At 35.9% G+C, this 21,609-nt stretch overlaps 1 protein-coding gene across 1 annotated transcript in view; it reads right to left on the bottom strand.

Moving 5' to 3' along the window:
* TMTC2 (transmembrane O-mannosyltransferase targeting cadherins 2) overlaps positions 1 to 21,609 on the bottom strand; it is a 387,351-nt gene that overhangs the window by 55,009 nt on the left and 310,733 nt on the right. Inside the window, exons 10-11 of the mRNA XM_004417918.3 lie at positions 21,374 to 21,488; positions 8,780 to 8,843 (exon numbers count right to left, since the gene is read on the bottom strand). Coding sequence (XP_004417975.2) covers positions 8,780 to 8,843; positions 21,374 to 21,488 — 179 coding nt within the window. The remainder of the gene's footprint in view (positions 1 to 8,779; positions 8,844 to 21,373; positions 21,489 to 21,609) is intronic.

Raw genomic sequence — 21,609 nt, forward strand, 5'->3', positions numbered from 1 at the left:
AATGCAGGTTCAGGATAACTGATAAAAGTCTGAATACCATACCACAGTAGCCATTTGTTAGCATGTGCTATCTAAGGAAATAACAGCTGATTATAAGACAAAGACTGAAAAATTTTGTAGCATACATTTTTTTTCCCTCTCTTAAAGATGTCACTCTTCTCAGCTCTTTTCTAGGGTGTGTTATCAAAGATAATATCTGAGCAATATATTTAAGCAAATTCTTCTCAATTTGATAAACAGCAACTCTTGATTCTGACATTATCTAGTGACAGGAAGTTTATCTAGTGACAAGAAGTTTAATAGTGTAACAATTCAGTCTGGAAAAATAACATCACCCAGGACGACAAAGACTCTCTTTGACCAAAGCAGACAGACTCCGCTGAGCCCTCTTTTTGAATGGGCCTCATTCTTGGGCCTTCTCTTAGGCCTGCCTTGCCCAGCTGGAGCAACAATTCTCCTTAGTCAATTTATGAGAATCCTCCCACCCTTGATATCTGATCACACTGGCCTGCCTTCAGCAAGACTCTTCCTACCCTTGATGTCTCCTCTTAGTAATTTTCCATCCACCAACCGTCCCCAGCTGTCTGCTCTATTCGAGGTTGAACCTGATCTCTCTCCCCTACTGTGACAGTCTTGACACTTATCACATAGTCCTCAATAAAGTCTTCCTTACCATTTTAAAAAGTGTCAGAATAATTTTTCTTTAACAAAAACATAGGACTTTCAAGATAAATTAATCTACCAATCTATTAATTTTTCAGGATCTGCCCAACTTTTACTTGTCTTTAGGGTAAAGAATAATTTTATCTGTTAATATAAGTGAGAGTTCAGATAGATATCAAGGAGTTAGGAATAGAGGAAAGATAAGGAAACAGAAAAAAAGGAGTGGAATGTTACAGGAAAATCAGAAGAGGGAGGAAATGAAGATTTATACATAAACACAGCTTTTGTTGTTTCCATGTATATTTAAAAAAACATGGCCCCATAAGACCAATCAAGGGTCAGAAACATAAATGCCTAAAAGGATACCAGAAATAGAGGAGATCAGCTGTGGAAATAACCAAAAATGACTATAAAGAATGTGGTGACTGCAGGTGGGGGATGGAGGCAGCTCCTAGTCCACCATCGCTGATCCTCCCAGGTAGGAATATGGGCCAGTGTGGTTAGATTAGCTGAGTTTTCAAAAAAGCAGAAACCTAGTCTCCGAGAAGAGACTAAATGTAATTTTAGTGTGTGGTCCCACAATTCAAACAATTATAGCTATAAATCCTTGCAAAGGATACCCCCACAAAGAAATGTGAGTAAAAATAAACACTCTTGGAATCAGAGAACATAATTAAGTGGAATTTCCCCAAAGTTTTGATGTTCCTCAACCTAAAGCACTCAAGCTGATTTTCCTTATAGCCAAGAGCCACTTAAGTTCCTGGCTATGCCTCACAACGGCCATCCTTTTCTGGTTGTGATTCTAAAACACAAACAGTGCATACACACATTTTCAAAACATAATGTTTAGAAATGATTGCATTTGTACTGTGCTATAACAATACTCCAAGAATGGAAAAACTGTAAATTCAGCTTAGTTCAGCCCAACTATCCAATCCTGGTCTAAGCGACAACTAGCCCACAGCAACGGTTAGTAAACAAGTGGATTGTACTAACCATCTTTGTCTTCTAAGCATGAAGCACTTATACAAGATGATAAACAGAAGAAAAACAGTACCCACTTCAGAAATACATTTTTTCTGGTTTATCTAACATTTTCAAAATAGAAGTACAACACAAAGCAACTACAATGTAAGCTGAGAGAAGTGAACGCACCAAAAACTAGACTTTGTAACTTGTTAGAAGAAAAGAGCTGCAACATCTAAATATTTGGAAAGAAGATCTACAGTGGAAAGGAGTTTGCGGACAGATACGGGTGAGATGAGACTAAAATTGATCCTGGAGTAACTGAAGCTTTCAGGGAAGTGAGCATCTATCTTGCTGAAATTAGATGAGAAGAATCAAATATCTGATTTCTACTGATGTGTGCATAAATATACTTATGATGCACACATACTTATATATATGATGAAGCCTATTTATGAACTAAAGTAGAATAAGGGTTTATTGACTTAATTTGGTTATACGTGAATAAGCAATAGTCTTGTTTCAATGATATTTCTGGGCCCATTTAATAAGACCAGGTAAAATGTGGGAGAAAACTCATGGCAATTTCTCTCTTGATTGAAACCTTTTTATTCTGGGTTTGTCAACTTACCTCACTCCATTTTCTAACTGTAAAACATATAGATGTATTTGAACCTAAAATAACCAGTGAGAATGAGAAATATACGTGCAATATTAAGACACATTTTGCTTGTAAAATCAATCTGGTAACTGTGGGATCCATTTACTGTTAATGCCCGAAAGTCAAGAGACACATGGTATGTAATTTTCCCACATCACAGAAGCTTGCGGAAAGTTTTGGAAAAGGCCATATGTTTCTTCCTTCATTTACAAGCAGAAATGTGGTTTAACTGCTTTCCAGACAAATTATTATTAACCCTGTCATTTTTTTCCAACAAAACAACAATCTCAGTAATTTCCCACCCCCCACCAAATCCCTTATATGGTCAAATCTGAATGTCCTATTTAACTTAATTTCATGGTCTCTTGTTCTAATTAAGGTTGAGGAATATCTTTCCCATCAGAAAACAAATATAATTTGGAATATATTCTATCTCTTCCATCAGAACAGCCCATAATTAATTTTTAACTTTTTCCCCCAGATCTCAGTCTTAGTGATTATTTGTACCCCACAGCCATCTCCCCACCCTCCCCTGCTCCATCACCACATTTACCATAAAAAGGATGGTCCACGTTGAAAGGAATACATTGTAGAATACATGTAGAATACATGTAGAATATCTCATAACACAGCTGCACTCTCTTAGAGTAAGCTCATTTCTTTGAATCCCTTATTTCTCATTTTGATCTTTTGCCATATAATCATTGCTAAAGAGCCCAAAGGGATAACATTGGCTTTGATTTTATAATAATGCTCTGAAATAATTTATGTTCTAAGTGCCTGGGAAAGGTATAATGCACATATATAATTTTCTATTGGATAATTTGATCCTTGGAACACATTCCCCTTTAATTCACATATAATCAATGCACATGGAAGAACATTTATAAAATATTATACATATTAGAAATATAAAGGGTGAATACATCTAGCATGAAAGTCAGTGAGCTAAATCAAAGCTAGAAGTAATCTACCAGTGATTTCAGAACTTCATTTAGAATTATCACAAAATGACTAACGGCTTAATGCCATATCCCACATACATACCTCTACTGGCATTTATTTATCACATACAGACACTAGGCCTATATCAAATATTACCTACTGTGTGCGTCAGCACATCCAGCTATTCACAGGTCTTTAACCTCAAATTCTGCCCTTCTTTCCACAGGATCAGCAGATAATCCAATAATTATGGTAGAAGTAATTTACTATCTAAGCTATGTTGCTTCCATTTCTAATTTTGTCTTTCCCTCGTATATTTTCATAGTCTACTTTTTCTTCTTGAGTCTCTGGAGGGGAAACAATCGTTTAAGATCTTCAGTATTTCCTTTGCTCTCTACTTGGACACAATCTTAGTCTCATATTTAAACACACACATTTCTTAATGCCTCTCTTTAATATTTAATAAATATAGACAATACTTCTTTGATATTTCCCTATCTCTTTCATTTACCTCCAAACTTATTTACAGAATATGTTTAGACTCTCTGCTCCCAATTCTCCTTCCTTAACACCTTAAAAACTTCTGCCCACACCACTTGCATGAAACTGAACTCCTAAAGTTAGTCAATATTGTCTTACTCTGAAGTCAGTGGACTTTCTCAGTCCTTGTTTTTCTTTACCCTTTTAGCAGCAGGGGAAACTGCTCGCCAATGTTGATTTCTATGTCCTGCCACTGTCTCATGTCTTCCTTTTCATACATTCCAAATGTAGATATCCCTAGGGGTTTGAAATTGGCTCTCTTCCCTCCCTTTGTGCATTCTCTCCCTCCGTGATCTTATCCATTCCTTTGGTAGTATCTCCTTTCTGCTAATAGACTCCCATATCTCTATCCCTAACTGTGGCCTTTCCCCCAACTGCCCATTTGATAGGAATGTCCCAAAGAAAATGAGAATAGCCCACCTCTCACTCAGACTACGCTCGGTCCAAACTTAACACTTTCTTCTTGAAATAAATACACCCCTCTGGCTGCCCTATTTCTGTTTAGGGTATTTCTTTCCAAGTTACCTAAATTCAGAATTTTGGAACACTCATGGGGCCAACTAATTTTCCTACACACACCTATCAAATAATCTGTTTATTACCCTTGTATATCCTTTTCCATTCCGCTGTGTATCTGTACTTTAGGATCTATTATGCTGTGTGCCTATACTATTACATTGACCTTTTATTTGGTTTTCCTAAGGCTGCATCTCTCATCTCTACTTTCCCAAACTCAAAACATCCTTCATTACATCATATAACAGCCATCCTAAACTACCACTTAACACAATTCTGGAATACAAACTCCTAATTCATAGTATGGTATTCAATGTCTTTCATCTGGTTTTGGCTTAGTTTCCAGTTCTATCTTTCCTTACTCTTCCTCTCTGCCCCCAGCCCTGGCAATATAAACCACATCTGCTTACTGTTTCTTGGGCATAGTTCATGCTTTCTGAGCTCCATGCCGTTGTTCACGCATATGCCTCTACCTGCCAGAATTCTCTCTCTTCTCCTCCTCCTGCTAAAATCTTCACCTATAAACATCCTATCATTTCAAGATTCTCTAAGTTTGCCAACTCTGACTCAGTGCCTTCTAGGATCACTCCAGTTGAAAGTCATTTCTATTCCTTGTGCACTTTTCTAGCACCTAGCTTATATCACTCACAAAGCACTTATTAGCTATTTACTGCTCTGAAGTGTGAAAATTTGGATCCATGTGTTTTCTCTTCCACTCCTTCCCCACATTAGCTAGTACCTTTCTCAAGGTCAAGGTTAATTTTTTATAACTTTGAAATCTCACTGCACTTGACAAAGAGTCCTACATAAAGCTGGAATTTCATAAAACATAAGTTGAACAAATTCAGACTAAAAACAACTACATCTAGTAAAATACAAGATATATAGACCTGATCATTAGTAACTACTCCCTTCTAACTCTAAAGTGTACTAAAAGCCAAGTAAAAGGGGGTGACTTTGTACTATGCAAATTCCCTATTCTTCACATTAAAAATAATTTTTAAGTCCATAAGTTAATGCAAAATTTGGCTTCATTCCCACAGGAGGAACAAAACAGTTTCATTTAAATGTTACCTCTAGTCCTCAAGAGTCAGCGTTTTTTGATGTGCACTAAGTGGGAGAAAAGATAGAGAAGAGTGTTGTCTTTTTAAAGTAACCTCCACAGAAAGATTAATTTTATTTATAAAAATGAAAAACTAAAAGTGGAAAACTTAAAACAGCAATTTTGGTAAAGAGTTTTCCCATTACAGAAATATGTTGTAATATAATATGAGGTTTACTTTTAGAGGAATCACCCCCAAAATCAAATAAATAGGATTAAAAATTTTAATGGTGCCATTTTTGTAATAAATATTTCTCTAATTGTGCACTTTAGTAAATGACAATGTATTGAATAACCCTGATGAAGAGACAATATCAGAATCTAAAACTTAAAATTATATGTGCCTGCTAATTTAGACTTCTTTTATTATTTTAGCATTTTATCAGTGGAATTCTTTGTATATAAAATAATACAGGAAGTTAACAATTTTAAAGTAAATTGTATAGAAAAATATGGCTTTTGTAGAATAGAAAAAATGCAGAAATTCATCATGGAAAATATTGAAGAAATGGAATAGGTACTTTATTAAGAGAGAAATATATCCTACAGAGAATCAACAATCTTTTTAACATGACGATAATAAGTGGTAGCATACAGGGTCGAGACATCTTTTACTGTGTATAGTCATGATCTGACATGAGCATTGCTAAAACATCCAGTGTCCCCCACATACAGCTGCAGACTATTACAGCTGAACATTTAAACAATAGAAAAAAATGCTTTATAAAAAATCAGACTAAGATTAGATTACCATGTAGACAAGAAAAATAGAAAAGAGAGTGAAACTACTTAAATAGGGAATGGGAATTGAGGTCTGTTTACTATTTTCTCATATAAGCAGGTAACTGAAATTTATTAAGTTAAAGCATAGAAATAACACAGAATGTTTTTATGACAGAGAATAAACAGCTATGAGCAAGATAAATGTTAGATGGATGCTCTAATTTAGATCAGGTGCTAACTGTTAATAAATCATTACAGGGGCTATGGTTTAACTAGGTCTCCGTTTCAGAAAAGAAACTTCTGTTATTGCCAAGGTTTGTATTTTATCAGGCATCTTACTTACCTAGATTAGGTACAGAAAACCAAAACACAATTCATAAAACAGACTAGGGAAAGACCACATCTGTTGATCCATCAACTGTAACATCATTTACTTATTGTTAAACACAAACTTTGTATATTATCCAAGTCCATAAAATACATAATTTATTGTTACCAGATAAGGGAAGTATCATTTGAATAAATGCATTTTTCAAAAGTAGTCCTCAGCATGTTTATGAAGAAACTTCTCTGGGGTTTCAGAAAAAAACCTGAGTTGGAGATTAAATATTGATTTTATGATCTGGCTAGTCATTTAAAATAAACAGTATCACAAGTCAGTTTTAAATCTTGTGGTGCCTCAGTGTCTTTTTCATTTTTTGGGTCAGGTCAGATAGCTCAGATAGCTTTTTTCTCACAGATCCATTACTGTGTGCTAAAGAACACCATTTGATCAACCACTTAATAAAAATAAAAGTGATGCTTCAGTAACTGATACTCAATGAATAAAAGTTGAACTTATCATTTATGAGGCATATTAAGAACATTATATTAATGTGAAGGGAACAGATAAAAGAAAAACATAAAACCCTGATTCCTGTCTTCAATGAAGTTAACTTTAAGGCCTCAAATTCAATCCTTTACGTAGAAATGCTATACAAAGATGCCCAACTGGGACATTTACAAAGCTGGGCCTCCTGCCCACCTCCTCGTGCACGTCCTAACTCCCTTTTCCTGCTCCAATATTTTTCTAAGCACTTATCACTGTCTGACATACTATACATACTTTGCTTATTTGCTTTGGCTCCATCTCCTCAGGCTAGATTGTAAGCTCCTAACAGGCAGGCATCTTGTCAATTTTATTCACTGCTGTATATCCAGTGCCTAGAATAGTGCCTGGCACTTAATAGGTACTCAGTAAATATTTATGAATAAATAAATGAGAGGACCATTTATAGACTTCTGGATTGCGTTTCCTCTCTAAGATACAATTGTATTTTTTCCATCAAGCTTTCTCTTATGCACACAGCAGCCTAGTTACAATGTGATTCCACTTACTAGCTGTGATACTGGATGAGTTATTCATTTCTCTGAGCTTCAGCAGAATGGGGATCACAGAAGTATCTGTGGGTTGTTGTGAGAAATGAACGAGGGAATTCACAGAAATACTTCACAGGATGCTTGACATATGATAAGTATTCAATAAATTTTAGCTGTTATTATTCTTACCATTATAACTATTAAATTGTTTTCTTCTGTTGCAAACAGCTCACTAATTCTTGAAGTACCTCATAATTAATGAAACAGGACATTTATATTTAAGGCTAAGGTTACATGTGGTTGAATCTCCTGAAAAAAAAGCTACTTCCTGTGTGAGTTGCTTTCAAGGAGTATTAATCCTCCCTTTGTGCTCCCACAGGACTGTGTATACCTCTGTATGGGAATCGCCACACTGTACTTCAATTAGTTGATTATGTTCAGTCTTCTCTGCTACACTGTGTGGTCTTTTAGGGTATGAAATCTCTGTATCCTATCACAAAGCAGGCAGTCTGTACATGCCTGCCCCATGGATGAGTTACTGTAAAGAATGAGACTGATCCCATTATTTGTAGTCACATCACACGTGCACTTTCATTACTGTTTCAAAATTACATTTCTCAATAGATGGTGTAGATCTAGAGAGCAGGGCAGAGGTTTTAGTGTTGGAGGGTGATGCAGAGAGTGTATGAGAATAAAAGCAACGCACTGGAATTCAGTGATGTGCTGCAAATAAAAAACTGCTTAGAAGACTGATACAAAACCAGTTCTTATTTTTTCATAAATGGTTACTCTATTTCAATAGTAATGATCTAATTTATATCCATCTTACTTTATGGAAGTGTGACTACCCAGGGAAAAATTCTAATAAAAACATACTTGATAAAGTTGAAAAGCACAGTTATTAGAAATGAGGATTGTGGGATAGGAAAGAAGCACACTGCTGAAGGTTTGACTACACGTAAGAATCAAAAAATACTTCCAATGTTAGAAAGTCCTTAGGTATTTAATACTGCAGCAAAAACACTTTCAAGGAACTAATTTTAAAAATCAACCAAATGCAAAGTATTTAATAATGCTAAAACCTGTATTCAAATGATAAAAATTTATGGTGCTCTATGGAGGATAGAAAACAGCCAAGAAGTCTGAGACTGGCAGATGTGATTGTTGAATGAGCCATTTAGTGGATATTCAGAATAAGAGATTGGAGAGAAAAAACCCAGGATCACGAGGCGTCTATGTCTGAAACTATCACGCACTGTGAGTCTACCTCTTTGAGCAACATTTCTCATTAGGAAAGTACTTACATTAGGCCTCAGCTTGGCCGCCAGATCATAATACTTCTCGGCTGCTTCATTGAGGCTAGCCTGTCTATTAAAGAGAAAAAAAAAAAAAATCAAACGGTATCATATTATTTTAAAATTGCAGATAGGTAAACCGAATCATTATGCAACAAAATAATACTAGCTTTTTAAAAATTACAATCACATCAATCAAACAATAAGCTGCCTAAGCAGGAAAAGATCATTAAAAATTGAATGCACGCAATGGGCTTGTCATTGTCTCTAAGGCATTATAAACAGTATTTCAACATAATCCTGTTCGGTAGGTATTATTATCTTATATTTACATATTAGGAATTAGAATGTTATTTTCCTGTTCCAAGCTACCCCAGATAATATGTTACAGGGTTGGGATTCTCCAGCTTCAACATGATGTCCCAGAATAACCTTAATATTTTCAAATACATTGTCAAAATTAATACTTAGTTGCTTTTGGTTTATGAAAATGGTGAACATTGCCATTTTTGCTTTTAATTCTGTATCTACCTAGAAAGCCACTTTCTTTCCGATTCAGGAGGGGAACCTTCCATTGTGTGTAGCCTATTGAAAAAACAAAGGTCAGCTTCTCCCCCTCCTTGCTTTCTGGCCACCAGAGTGGGCAAATGACATAGCCTCAGCTAACTGGATGCTCTTGCTTGGGACGTTCATTTCTAAGTGAGTGACAGAGAGATGAAGGAATGGCTAGAATTCACTCACAGTGGTGGGAGCAACGGGGCTATGTCCCAGCCAGATTTCTCCTGTAAAGAACTGCCATTGGAAATCCTGCTGCTTGATCTCTGGGGCTACCTTGTCTCCTGCTGATTCAAGCTATGTCTTCCAGCCCATAGTGAATTCTGTAGTTCCCACAGCCTTCAAATAGCTAGAGTCATTTTCTCCTGATTACCACCAAATACCGTGAGTGGCACAGTTGACCTATATAAATAAGATGCACACTGAATTTTAAGGCTAAGCATATGCATTGTCTATTCTCGCAATTCACAGCAAACCCCTAGGTTCAGCCAACTAGTTAGTAGAAGAAATAAAATTTCAGGGTCCTGAGGAAGCCCAATCAATTAGCCATCAAAACACAATACATTTTTCCATCATGCCATGCTGCTTCAGAAACCTTCAAATATGGTAGATAATAAGAGCTAGAAGCTCTTGCAGGTTGTGCTGTAATCTGGTAACTATATGTGAGAGGTACAGAATAAACACTACAGAAAAATGTCAAATTCAACTTCAAGATTACATATACAGCACAGTTATAATGTGAACGATAGTCGTAAATGGTTTGGGGTCCTACAGTTAAAATGGAGTAGTGTTCTCTTGAAACTGTGAAGTTAAGAAGCTTTTGAGATGAGAAGATGGCAGAGTGATCAGGAATAAAGAAGAGAAACAAAAATTAACTTTCTCAATTAGAAAATCATATTCAGGTTTTAAAAGAGAAGGCTAACTAGCCACACCTATAAAATTGAATTTGCACTTTGGTCAAGCCCAATAAAAACTATAAAGACATACCCTGTGCAACCATATAAATTATATGAATAACTGAAGATAACATCTCTCTGGAAAGCAGAACATATATTTTTTTTAATTTTTAAAGGAAGAATAATTAGAAACACTATTTTTAATAGGGTTATAGAGAAAGTAAAAACTCTTGACCTCAGGCTCTACTGGACTCACGACATGTTACAACGTGCTGTTGCAATTTATATTCTCATAAATGTTGAAGTTCAATTTCAGTATGTCAAGAAAAGTACTTTAGTCTGGTATGGAACAGTAAAAATTCCCTCGCTAGGGTATTTAATGAAGGTTTCCTCCACCAAATTATAGAATCACTTTGGTTCAGATTCATTTGGAAATATGAACCAGAATACATTAGGTCATGCCCTGGAAGGGTTTTCTCCAGAGAAAAATAAAAGGCCCGGAGGTAGGAAATTAGAGTAACTTAATACTACAAAGAAGTAAGTTACTTTGAAGAAAAGTCGACCAATATATGTCTAATACAGAAAGTATAGCTACCATTAATATTCATCTTTATGGAATTCAAATTCATGAGGTAGATAAGGATCAAAAGAGAAACTGAGGAACTCACTAGATGAAATGCTTTTAAAATAATAATCAACACAATTGAAAAAAGGTTTCTCCCCCTCAAAAATGGTTACTAGTTTTTAAAGTCTTCATTGTCTTCAGAGGTTTAATTCCTAAAGGAAATATCTAGTTTAGAAAACAGTTTCTTAAGCTAGAAGTAGAAGTGACAATATTCAAACGAAATAGAAAAAAGAAGTAGAATTTATTAGATTTGTCATGTAATTGTGAAAATTAATTTTCACTCTAGACTTTGCTTCTACCGTCTTTACTGACTACCAATCAGCAAGCGCTTATGAGAACACGTGGCAAACTGTAGGGAAAAGAGTATGCCACTTCTATCCACTGAATGTTCATTCATATCCTTGTTTTATTCTCTAGACAAGAGAGAAAACTCATGAGGAACTGTCCAACGTCCACTTCACGGTGTAAGCTGCATTTCATACGCCCTTCTGCAAGGAGGGTGCTGGGAGTGCTTAAAAAATCTTAATCGCAAAGATGATTGAATCATTAATAGACATTTGAAAACTGAGGAAATTAGCAATATTTTGCCAGTTGCTTAGGGGATTCTACTAAATATTGTCAAGAACCTCAACCACTGGATTGTTAGAGACTGATTGCAAGACTCAGGTTCCCAGGACTATTAGGACTGAATTACTTAAAGCAGCTGAGAAAATACACTTTTTCTGAATACCCATACCCTTTCTTTCTTCACTTTTTTTTTTTCCAAGAGAGAAAATTTCTAAATCATCTACCTATGTATCACTTATATAAAATACCAGGAATTGATTATTCCATGTTCCAGTTACAACACTACCATGAAGTAACTGCTATCATTAACCACATTTTAAAGATGATTAAAATGAGGCTTAGAGAAGTTGATAATTTACCCAAGGTTACATAGCTGCTAAGTGGTTGAGCTGGGGGTCAAGGATGCTACAGCTAAATAGCTGCACCACAGGATAATGCTGGTATCTTTGTGCATCAACATGTATCTGAGTGACGCGTGATATACTGTTCTGTGGTAGATGACCAGGAAAATTCCTACATCAAATACTAAGAAAGGAAGAAAACACGCTTTTTGATTATTATGTGTAAAAAGCCATGATTAAAATGTAAGAGACGAGATTCGAAAAGGGGAGAATACGGAGAACATTTGCAATTACAGGTTTTACTTCCTGCCCAACTCTACCTCCCAAACTTACAGAAGTGAACTTCACCAGCCCAAATTGTGCAGAGGATAGTTTTAAGAATAAACAGAGTGATGGGTTGTAATTAGTATTTTGGTGGTGAACATGATGTAATCTATGCAGAAATAGAAGTACAATGATGTACACCTGAAATTTTTACAATGTTATAAACCAATGTTACTGCAATAAACAAAAAATTTGAAAAAAATAAAAAAAATAAAAAAATAAAAAAAAAGAATAAACAGAGTGAAATGCACTACTGTGTTTTGCCCCATGTCTCTCACCCTCTCCCCAAAAGGAGGGAAAGGGAGGGACTCAAGGAAAAAGCAAAGAAAAAGGGAATGAGGAAAAGCAAGAACAGTGCTGGATACTCACTTTCTTACCCTTACAATCTCCCATTTTAGGGAGGGGGTCACAATCAGATATGGGCGGGAACCATAAGTTTCCCATATGTCCACATGGGGGACTTAGCAGGTGGGTAAAGGAGGAAGTAGTTGGCTCCGCCAAGAGATCTCCCAGGCCAGATGTTGATAACCTTGTGTTTTGCCCACGATACACTTCACAAAGCCAGGAATGAAATGGTGAGCAAGAAAAATCACTCATACCAGGAAGGTACAATGGGTCTAGACCCAACGACCCCCACCTCACTTACCACCCTGAGTCAACATTAAGTTATGTACCATATCTAGGGAATAAAGATTCAATCACTATGCCAACAACAGACTTATCCAGTGGAGACTTGACTGGAGGCTCCTTTCTCATTACCAACTCCTGCCCATCACATATGTAGGGCCTTCCCCCTTTTTTCACATTATCTGTGGCCTTTCAGGGCCAGGAAAGGTAAGAAGATAGAAAAAGCCTACATGATATTTATAAACTGGACTATGAAGTAAACCTTGAATTCCCAAGAAATCACTGGCTTGAGATGATTATCTTTTAAAAGTCTTTAGATTCAGTTTTTCTGCCATCAGTAGGCTCAGAGTGAAAACAAATAGTAACAAAAGTCACAAACATCATTATTTGATTATAGAATTCCATTTTTTCACATGGGACTACGAAACTTACAGCTGTTAAAAAATATAGAAACATATTTCATATATCTAATTCCTCTCTCTGGTGTTATTTTATGATAGAAAAGTGTCTTTTGGAACACAGGTTTACAGCCCAATATTCTTACAAGAAAAGATGTATAAAAGAAATTTGGGAATCAATTATGTTATGAAATAACAACCTAATACATCCCGTGAAATGTTTGAGGAGAATCTAATTAAAAGAATCACTTACAATTACCTATATTTTTATGTATTCTGTGAGAATTATAAAATTAAAGGTTACTAAATTTAAAACTGCTTCCTTGAAAACATAAAAATATAAAAACTGTAGTAGCATTTAGAAGACTCTCTTTAACTACAATTATTAATAGCCGTAAATTGTTAATTTTGAATTAAAAATTATTTAATATGGATAATAGCCATAGTTTGACTCATACAAAAGACAGTATTTTATTAAAGTCTTGGTGATTATTTTCAAGGATAACTTAGGAGCATTTTTTTTTAAATAGAGAGTTGTTTGTTCCTGTTTGTTCATGAAAATAAAGTGAAATAGTAGCTGAATTTCCCTGGGTTCTTGCCAACTGCTAAACTGACACTTAGCTTTAAGTTACTCAAAGCAGCACTAAATTTTAATTCTAATTGATAAGTTGTACAGTAAGAATAGAAGTAGAACTGAAATAAACAAGGATATAACCAGAGTCACACATATGTAAAAACAATGGAGCAGAAAAGATCCTTGTGATGAAACTCCTAGAATAAATTGTTTATGACCATCAAGCCTTCTTAAATGAAAATCCCTTCTCTGTCAAGACATCAAAAATGGCTTCATAACATATAGATATATGTCTCAGTTCTAAACATAAAGAATGGAGAGGTAAAGCAGAAATGTAGCAATAAGAGAAGAAAAGACTATGCTGATGGTGTAGTTTTACAAAAGATTCCTGAGTTAGAAATTTCTCGATGCCCCATGAGAGTTTGAGCCCATCCTTTCATGACCTCAGATTTCTCAGGACTGCTAAGGTCAGGTTAAGCCTATATTTAGAAAGATTACAAAATGAAATGTACTGAAAAAACTAAAAGGGAGGAAATGTGTATTGGCAATGCCAAACTATACTATTCATATATAGTAAATTACTCTTACGTTCAAGGTGTAATGCTTGGATGAGGAGGAGGAGTTGTGAGGAGTGGAAAGAGGAAATACAAGTTAGAACTTGCCTGCAGGGGTGGTCCAAGAACCAACATCATAAGCATCACTTGGGACTTGTTAAAAGTGTAAAATCTTGGGTACCACCCAAACACACCAAATCAGAATATGCATTTTAACAAGATCCCCAGGTGATTCTCACGCACATTAATGTCGGAGAGGTACTGGTTGGAAGATGCCTACCTTTCAACCTCATCGGCCACTCCCCTTTGCTTTACAATCCATTACAATCTAGTTGAAATAAGCCCTTCTTGACCAAAAGTTGGCAGTAAAGTACAATTTATAAGTGGAAAATCCAATGACTTTCTGAGTGGTCTTTGGTAATTTTGGAAGTGTTAAAGAAGAAAGTATATGGCCTAGAGGGCCTTGGAGATATATACATCTCCAACATCTGACTGCGTGTGTGTGTGTGTGTGTGTGTGTGTGTGTGTGTGTAGTGCCCAATCTGCATTGAGAAAATAATCTGATTTTGTTCCTTTCTTACTTAAGAATTTCAACTTTATATCACTCCCAGTGGAATTTATAAATAAATTAGTACATCTGAATTATATATTTTCAATATACTTAAATTACATAAGATTGTGTTATTTGAGTATAGAAACGAAAGATAATAATTCTTTCTCATATATTCACTCTGCTCTAGAAGTTAGGGAAACAATGGGGACCAGTTGGTACAGCTTTGCTTTCCTTACCTCCTTAGGGAGCAGTGACAACCTGTGCCCCCAGGTCTGGAAAAAAGGTAAGTGCACACCTATCTTACTTTAAGTATGTCCTTTGTCAGACACTACGCCATGACAGTATTTCTAAAACTTAGTATCCCTCTGAGAGTACAAACTTGGAGTTTTCTCTCCTATGACTATAAATTTACTTTCTAAAATTTACCATAAAGGAATACTTTAATAATATTGGAAGGGCTTACGATTTAGGATTTACATATTTGATAATCTGTTACTCTCTATAAGCCTTTTCTCCACCAAGAAATTCAAGAATCACAGCTTCTAGGTAGTCACCCAGTTATAAAGGCACAAGGGAGCCAATGTGACACAGTGAAACAGTATTATCTTGGCCAGAATCCAGTAAGTTTAAATCCCAGCTTTACCAACTGTGGGAAATATTGACTCTCTTTGAGCCTTAACATCTTCATCTGTAAAATGGGGATATTAGTGTCTACTTCATATATGCGCAATTATAACTATGAGGGTGACAGACACAAGATGCAAGATACAGTGCCAGGCAGATAGGAGATATTTGAATAAATGCTATTTTTGTTCCTCCCTTACTCTGTTAAGTGGATTAAAAAAAAAAAAAACTTTCCACCAGAGCCCATGAATGCTGTGAATCAGGTAAAGTTTGTTTTTAGTGCCTCTAGACCTCCTCTCAGGTATCAAATATCTTCATGCTCATTCTATCTTCCAGTTCTGGGAGAACATTGACGAAATCCCTTCACACAAAACGCTTCTAATAGAATAACTGACACAATACTTTCCTCTCATAACTCTATAGACATAACTTTACTGAGTTCTAGTATTTTAAAGTCCTGTGATATTATCTGTTTATGATAACCAACTGCTTTTTTTAATGTTCTCATCTGGAAGCATCCAGTACTTTTTCCATTTTATTTGAGTACTAAAAATGTCAACATGTATAGTTAATGTCCATTGTGTGAGGCCACTCAACATCTGTGATCACCCTATATTTGGTAATTAGCCACAATGTGGATCCCACCTTCCCAAGTAAGGTAGAAGCCAGAAATTCCCTCATCTTCCAACTTTCTTCCAGCCAAGTTTCCAGCACATGACTCAGGTTCCACCAATCAGCTGCAACCTCAAAAGAATCTAAGCCAGAAGGAAGGATAATGGGGAGGCAGCTGTACCCAGAAGAATCATCTTCTAATGAATGCGGCGCTTGCTCTGCGTGGTTCCTTGTGGGTAAAGGTGGCAGAACTCTGGACAGTAGAAACTGCTGAGCCCCAAGGAAAGCTAGGTGGTGGGGTATTGTTTCTGGCTGTGTAGAGCGCTCTCAAGCTCGTGGGCGAGTCTGTGGGCTACAGAATACTCTTTAACAAATCCCTGCTTAAACTGGCCACAGTAGATTCTTTAGTTTGAAACTAAAAACTGTGACCACACATGAAGACAAGTTTAGAAGCAGATCTATTTTCATGAATTTTGCTTTCAGTATAATGATTGAAGGCCTTCATCCTAGCTGGGAAATTTTCTCTATTTGTTGATAATTGCTTCTCTGCTATGTGCTCTCCTTCAGAAATTTTCTATTTATATTAACACACATATACAAAAACAAATATAACTATACATATGTATATATGGTATATATAACTACATACACATATATACAGCATATAATTATATACATATTTATATGTACACAGACAAATAAAACTATATATCACATACTACATATATGCTATATGTATATATATACATACTTACATACTATATATAATTATATAAACATATAATTATGAGTTTGTGTATAATGTTCTCAACCCCATGTCCTCCAATCTATTATCATTTTAGTCATCATTTTCATGTCTTTAGTATTTTCCACTAAGTTCTGGGAAAATACCTATAATTTCTACTTAAATTATCAGCCTATTAATTTTACATTGCCTCCATTGCCGTTATAAATTCAGAGATCCTATTAATCTCTTAGTAATTTTTTCTGATGTCATATTGTTCCTCTTTCCAACTCCCTATTTTATTTTCACAGATATATTTGCTATCAGTTAGGATAGCTTAGGTCACACTGTGCTGGAAAAACACATCCTAAATCTCACTGAATTAAGACAACAAAGTTTATTTCTTACTTATTCGACCTATCCAATGCAGGTGAGAAAGGAAGTTTATCTCCCTTTGGTCATTTCAGGTTCTATTTCCACAATTTCCAAGTCAGAAAAAGGGCAAAGCACTGACTCTTACAGCTTTGGCTCAAAAGTGACATACATCACATTCACACACATACAATGACCCAAATAAGACCCATGAAGGTCTTCAACTTCAAAGAGGGCAGGAAAATGCAATCCTATTGTGTTTCTCAGGGTGGAGAAGGCCAAACATATTTGGTGAATAGCAGTAATACTTCCATAGCACATAGTGTTCTTGTGAATCACCTTGATAACAGGAATTAGAGATGTTCTAAGTGGCTCTTACATTTTTGATGTAAATCTCCCTGCTTCAGTGAGGGCCCTTTACTTGGATACATCTGATTTGTCATTCTTAGCAGAACTTCCAACTTGAAATCATATATTTCAAAACTTTCTGGGTGCTTATTATACAGAGAAAGATATTTTTCCATATTGAGAGCTGAAATGGGTCTGTTAGAAATTTTTCAAATTTTAAGCCTCTTGAAAGGTCCCAATAAGATAAAGATTTGTCCCTTGATGCCTGGCCTCAGGCCTTCACTTCTTCCAATCTAGTCTCATCTAGAAGGAATGATTCTTTTTTTTTTTTTTTTTCCCTGTATTTGGAATGAGCAGTTATTTCCTCATTAATAGATTCTTTGGGTCATTTCATTGGGAATTAGCCAAGAAAAGGGAAGTTAAATGAGTGTGCTCAAACCATATCTTGAACTATAACATTTCCTAAATTGCTGATTTTGGATATTAGGTCAACTATTAATTCAGCTAACCAAGACACAACCAGGGAGACATCTGCCCTTTCCCTCACACCCAATTCATCACCAAAGCTTGCCAAGTTTGCCTCCTAAATATCTTGCAAAAGAACAGAGCTCTTGAAGGAAGAATTAATATCAAACTCAATTTATATCAATTTGACACCTCCAGGGGAAATGTTATATGTAACATTAAATAAGCAAAATCTTGATAGCTAATCATTTTGATAAGGCTGCATTCAAGGGAAACCAATAACCTTTCTTATTCTTTTCAGCAAACGAAGCCCTAAATGTTCTTGATTAATAAGGAAAGAGGTTAGTGTTCAGCTTGCACAGTAAGCACTCAAGAAATACTTGAATTTGACAGAGCCCAAAAACAGAAAAACTAAGTAAAAACATTCATGGGGACTGTCACCAAGTTGAGTACGATATGACCAGGCTGCTGTGGTCATACTTGCAATCAATATAGGAAGGCACTGACTGACTGCAACTTAATGAGGAATGCAGACTGCAGAAAGCTAGAAAGAAGGTTCTAAAAAATAAATCCTAAAGATCTCCACGTCGCCAATGTATAACGAAAACTTTCCACTGGTTTCTAGCACTATGGTAACTAAGGAAAAGTTACAAGTGATATATTTAATAAGGACATTTTTTGTAATGTTCTTATAATGGATTTCCATTGGTAGACCTTGAATTTCAGATACTGATTTCATATGTAGTAAAACGCCTTGTTGATGAAACATCTTATGATTAAGATGAATTATCCTGTAGAAACTTGTGCATTCCCATCCTTGCAAATGGTTTATTGTGACTAAAAGCAGAGTATTTTATTCATGAAGAATAAAAAGTCCTATCCCTATAATAACATCTAACCTTGTCATGCAAATAAAGGTGTCTTGTAAAAATTATCCTTCCATCGAAGATTCTTGCAGATTTATTTTATAAATATACCAATAGTCAATTGAATCCTGATTTCTGTTTGTAGGTATCAGCTTTAGGAAGGCTAAACATTAATGTGGAATGACAGCATTCAACTGAAACCTCACATACACTCTTTCATATCAAATAGACTTTGAATTTCTTATTTAAAACCTATAAAAAGCCAAGTAGAAAGCCACTAAGATACAGTTATAATAACAACCTCAAATTATAAATCCAAAGTAACCTACAAAACTTGCTTTAAATATTGGTTCCTGAGGGACAGAGGTAGGCAGGAGTATGTGGCTACAAAAGGACAACACGAGGGATGCTTGTGGTGATGGAAATAGTCTGTAGTTTGACTGTGGTGATGGATACACGAACCTGTACGTGTGATAAAAGTGTTTAGAACTAAATACACACACACTCACACACACACACACACACGGGTAAAGTAAAACTGGGAAAACCCAATAAGACCAGTGGATTGCATTGATGTCAACATCCTGGTTTTGATATTGCATGGTAGTACTACAAGATATTACCTATGGGGAAATTGAATAAATGATACAGGGGATCTCTTTGTATTATTTCTTACAACTGCATGCAACTCTACAATGATCTCAAAATAAAAAGTAAAAAATAAAGGTTCCTCTACTTTTTTCGAAAGTCCATGTTTTAAAATCATCCAAATGTAAACAATTCCTCTGTTATTTTTCTTCCTTTGTGAGAGTAATCTACATAATTACAAACCTATCCCTAGAAGCTGTGGGGGATCAGAATTGGCCACCCCCAAATATGTCTCTTTACCTTGATTATTTTCTCTGAAAGAAACTTTGACCTCCCCCCTGCCCCCCACTAACTACCTAAAAGAATTTTAAGACAGAAGGCCTCTCCTGGGGATATCTGTGGGGATAACCCACACCCATAGATAACTCTGGGTATAGATAGCCTGAGAGTGTCCTTGCTAAGCCCATTCTTACCAAAGCTCTGAAAACCAAGTAAAAGTAAAGTTACTCTTTGTAAGAAACATTTACCTTCATAAGGGAAATCTCCATTTGTAAAGGTATCTCCTTCTCTACACAGTGAAGAAGGGGGGATGACCTTATCTCTAGAAACTCTTATCCATGCGGAAGGCGAGGACTTAAATCTGCATACTTTTGTTTACTGTGCTTTTCTGGTAATCTCTCATAGCTGACTCTCCCCACCCCCAACATCCTCCTTTATCTTTATCTGAATATGCTATTTAGGATGAGAACCTTCGCCATTTTGTCGAGTTACTCAGTTTCCCTGGTCTCTCCTATGTATACATGTTATAAAGCTTTGTTTGATTTTCTCCTGCTATTCGGTCTCATGTCAAGTTAATTTGTAGCCCAGCCAGAAAGGACCCAGAGTGGGTAGAGGATAGTCTTCCTTCCCTTCAAAGCCAAGCCCAGAGCCCATAGCGTGGATGTCACCTAAGGAAGCATTTAGGTAGAGATTTAATAGAGTGCAATTCAGGTAAGAGTATGGGAGAAGGGGTATACATATTGCTAAAAGAAGAAATGATGCTTTTAAACAACTGTATAAATCATTTGAGTTTCTTAAAACTCAACCTAAAACATCACTTATAGATGCACTGACTTTCTGTTTATATTCACAACAAAAATTGTCGATCTGCCTTTTGTTTTGCTATTATCGTAATTAACCTTCCTAATAAACTTTCTAAAAATAGAAGCACTAAAGGTCTAAAAAGTACATTGTTTCAGGGGCTGGTCCAGTGGTGTAGTGGTTAAGTTCGTGTGCTCTGCTTTGGCGGCCCAGAGTTCACTGGTTTGGATCCCAGGCACAGACCTATGAACTGCTCATCACCCATGCTGTGGTGGCGTCCCAATAAAGTAGAAGATGATGGGAATGGATGTTAGGCCAGGGCCAGTCTTCCTCAGCAAAAAGACGAGGATTGGCAACAGAGTTAGCTCAGGGCTAATCTTCCTCACACACACACACACAAATACATTGTTTCAATACATAGCAATAGTGCTAATTATAAGACCATTCTAAGAATTTGATAGGCCTTAAGTATATTTGTATTTGACAATCTTCTCTACTACCAAACATAATGAAATGTATGCACATGTCACATTCAATATAATTAATATGAAGACACAAATATTGAGATGCAGTTGACTAACTGACACAATGTTTGGTTTTGGAAATATTTAATTAGACAGTTATTAATTTCAATTTTGCAATTTTCTTTTTGTATTTTATGGCCAATAATTTTTGAAGGGAAAGGAAAAGGGGTCTCAGTAATTTTCAGAGTACTGAAAGCTCATATGCCCCACATACTGTGCATATAAACTATAATGAAAAAAATAGTCCTGACTGATGTAGCATCGTTAAACAGCATAATTCACTTTAAGAAGGTGGAATAAGGTGGTACACTAGGGAAATTAGTGTAATTAATTGCTTTCCCAAAGCAACAGTGTTGCTCTTTTAAGGTACAGTAGCAAAAACTAACCTGAGCATGTGGGCAGCATTGAAGACCACATCAAACTCCATGCTGTCGCGTTCGGCCGCTTTTTTTGCCATCTCGGCTGCTTCTACGAGGCGAGCTTCTTCCAGAAGAAACTGACCTGCAAAGTATGAATGCAAGTGAGTTTCAACATGGAAGATAATAATCACATGGAACAATGAAAGCTGTTGTAGAGAAAAATATAAGAACAGCGGCAAAGCTGATATGAAGCTAAGATCTAT

The sequence above is a fragment of the Ceratotherium simum genome, chromosome 25, assembly GCF_057802395.1.
Source record: "Ceratotherium simum simum isolate JZ-2026a chromosome 25, ASM5780239v1, whole genome shotgun sequence".
NCBI classification, from domain to species: Eukaryota; Metazoa; Chordata; class Mammalia; order Perissodactyla; family Rhinocerotidae; genus Ceratotherium; species Ceratotherium simum.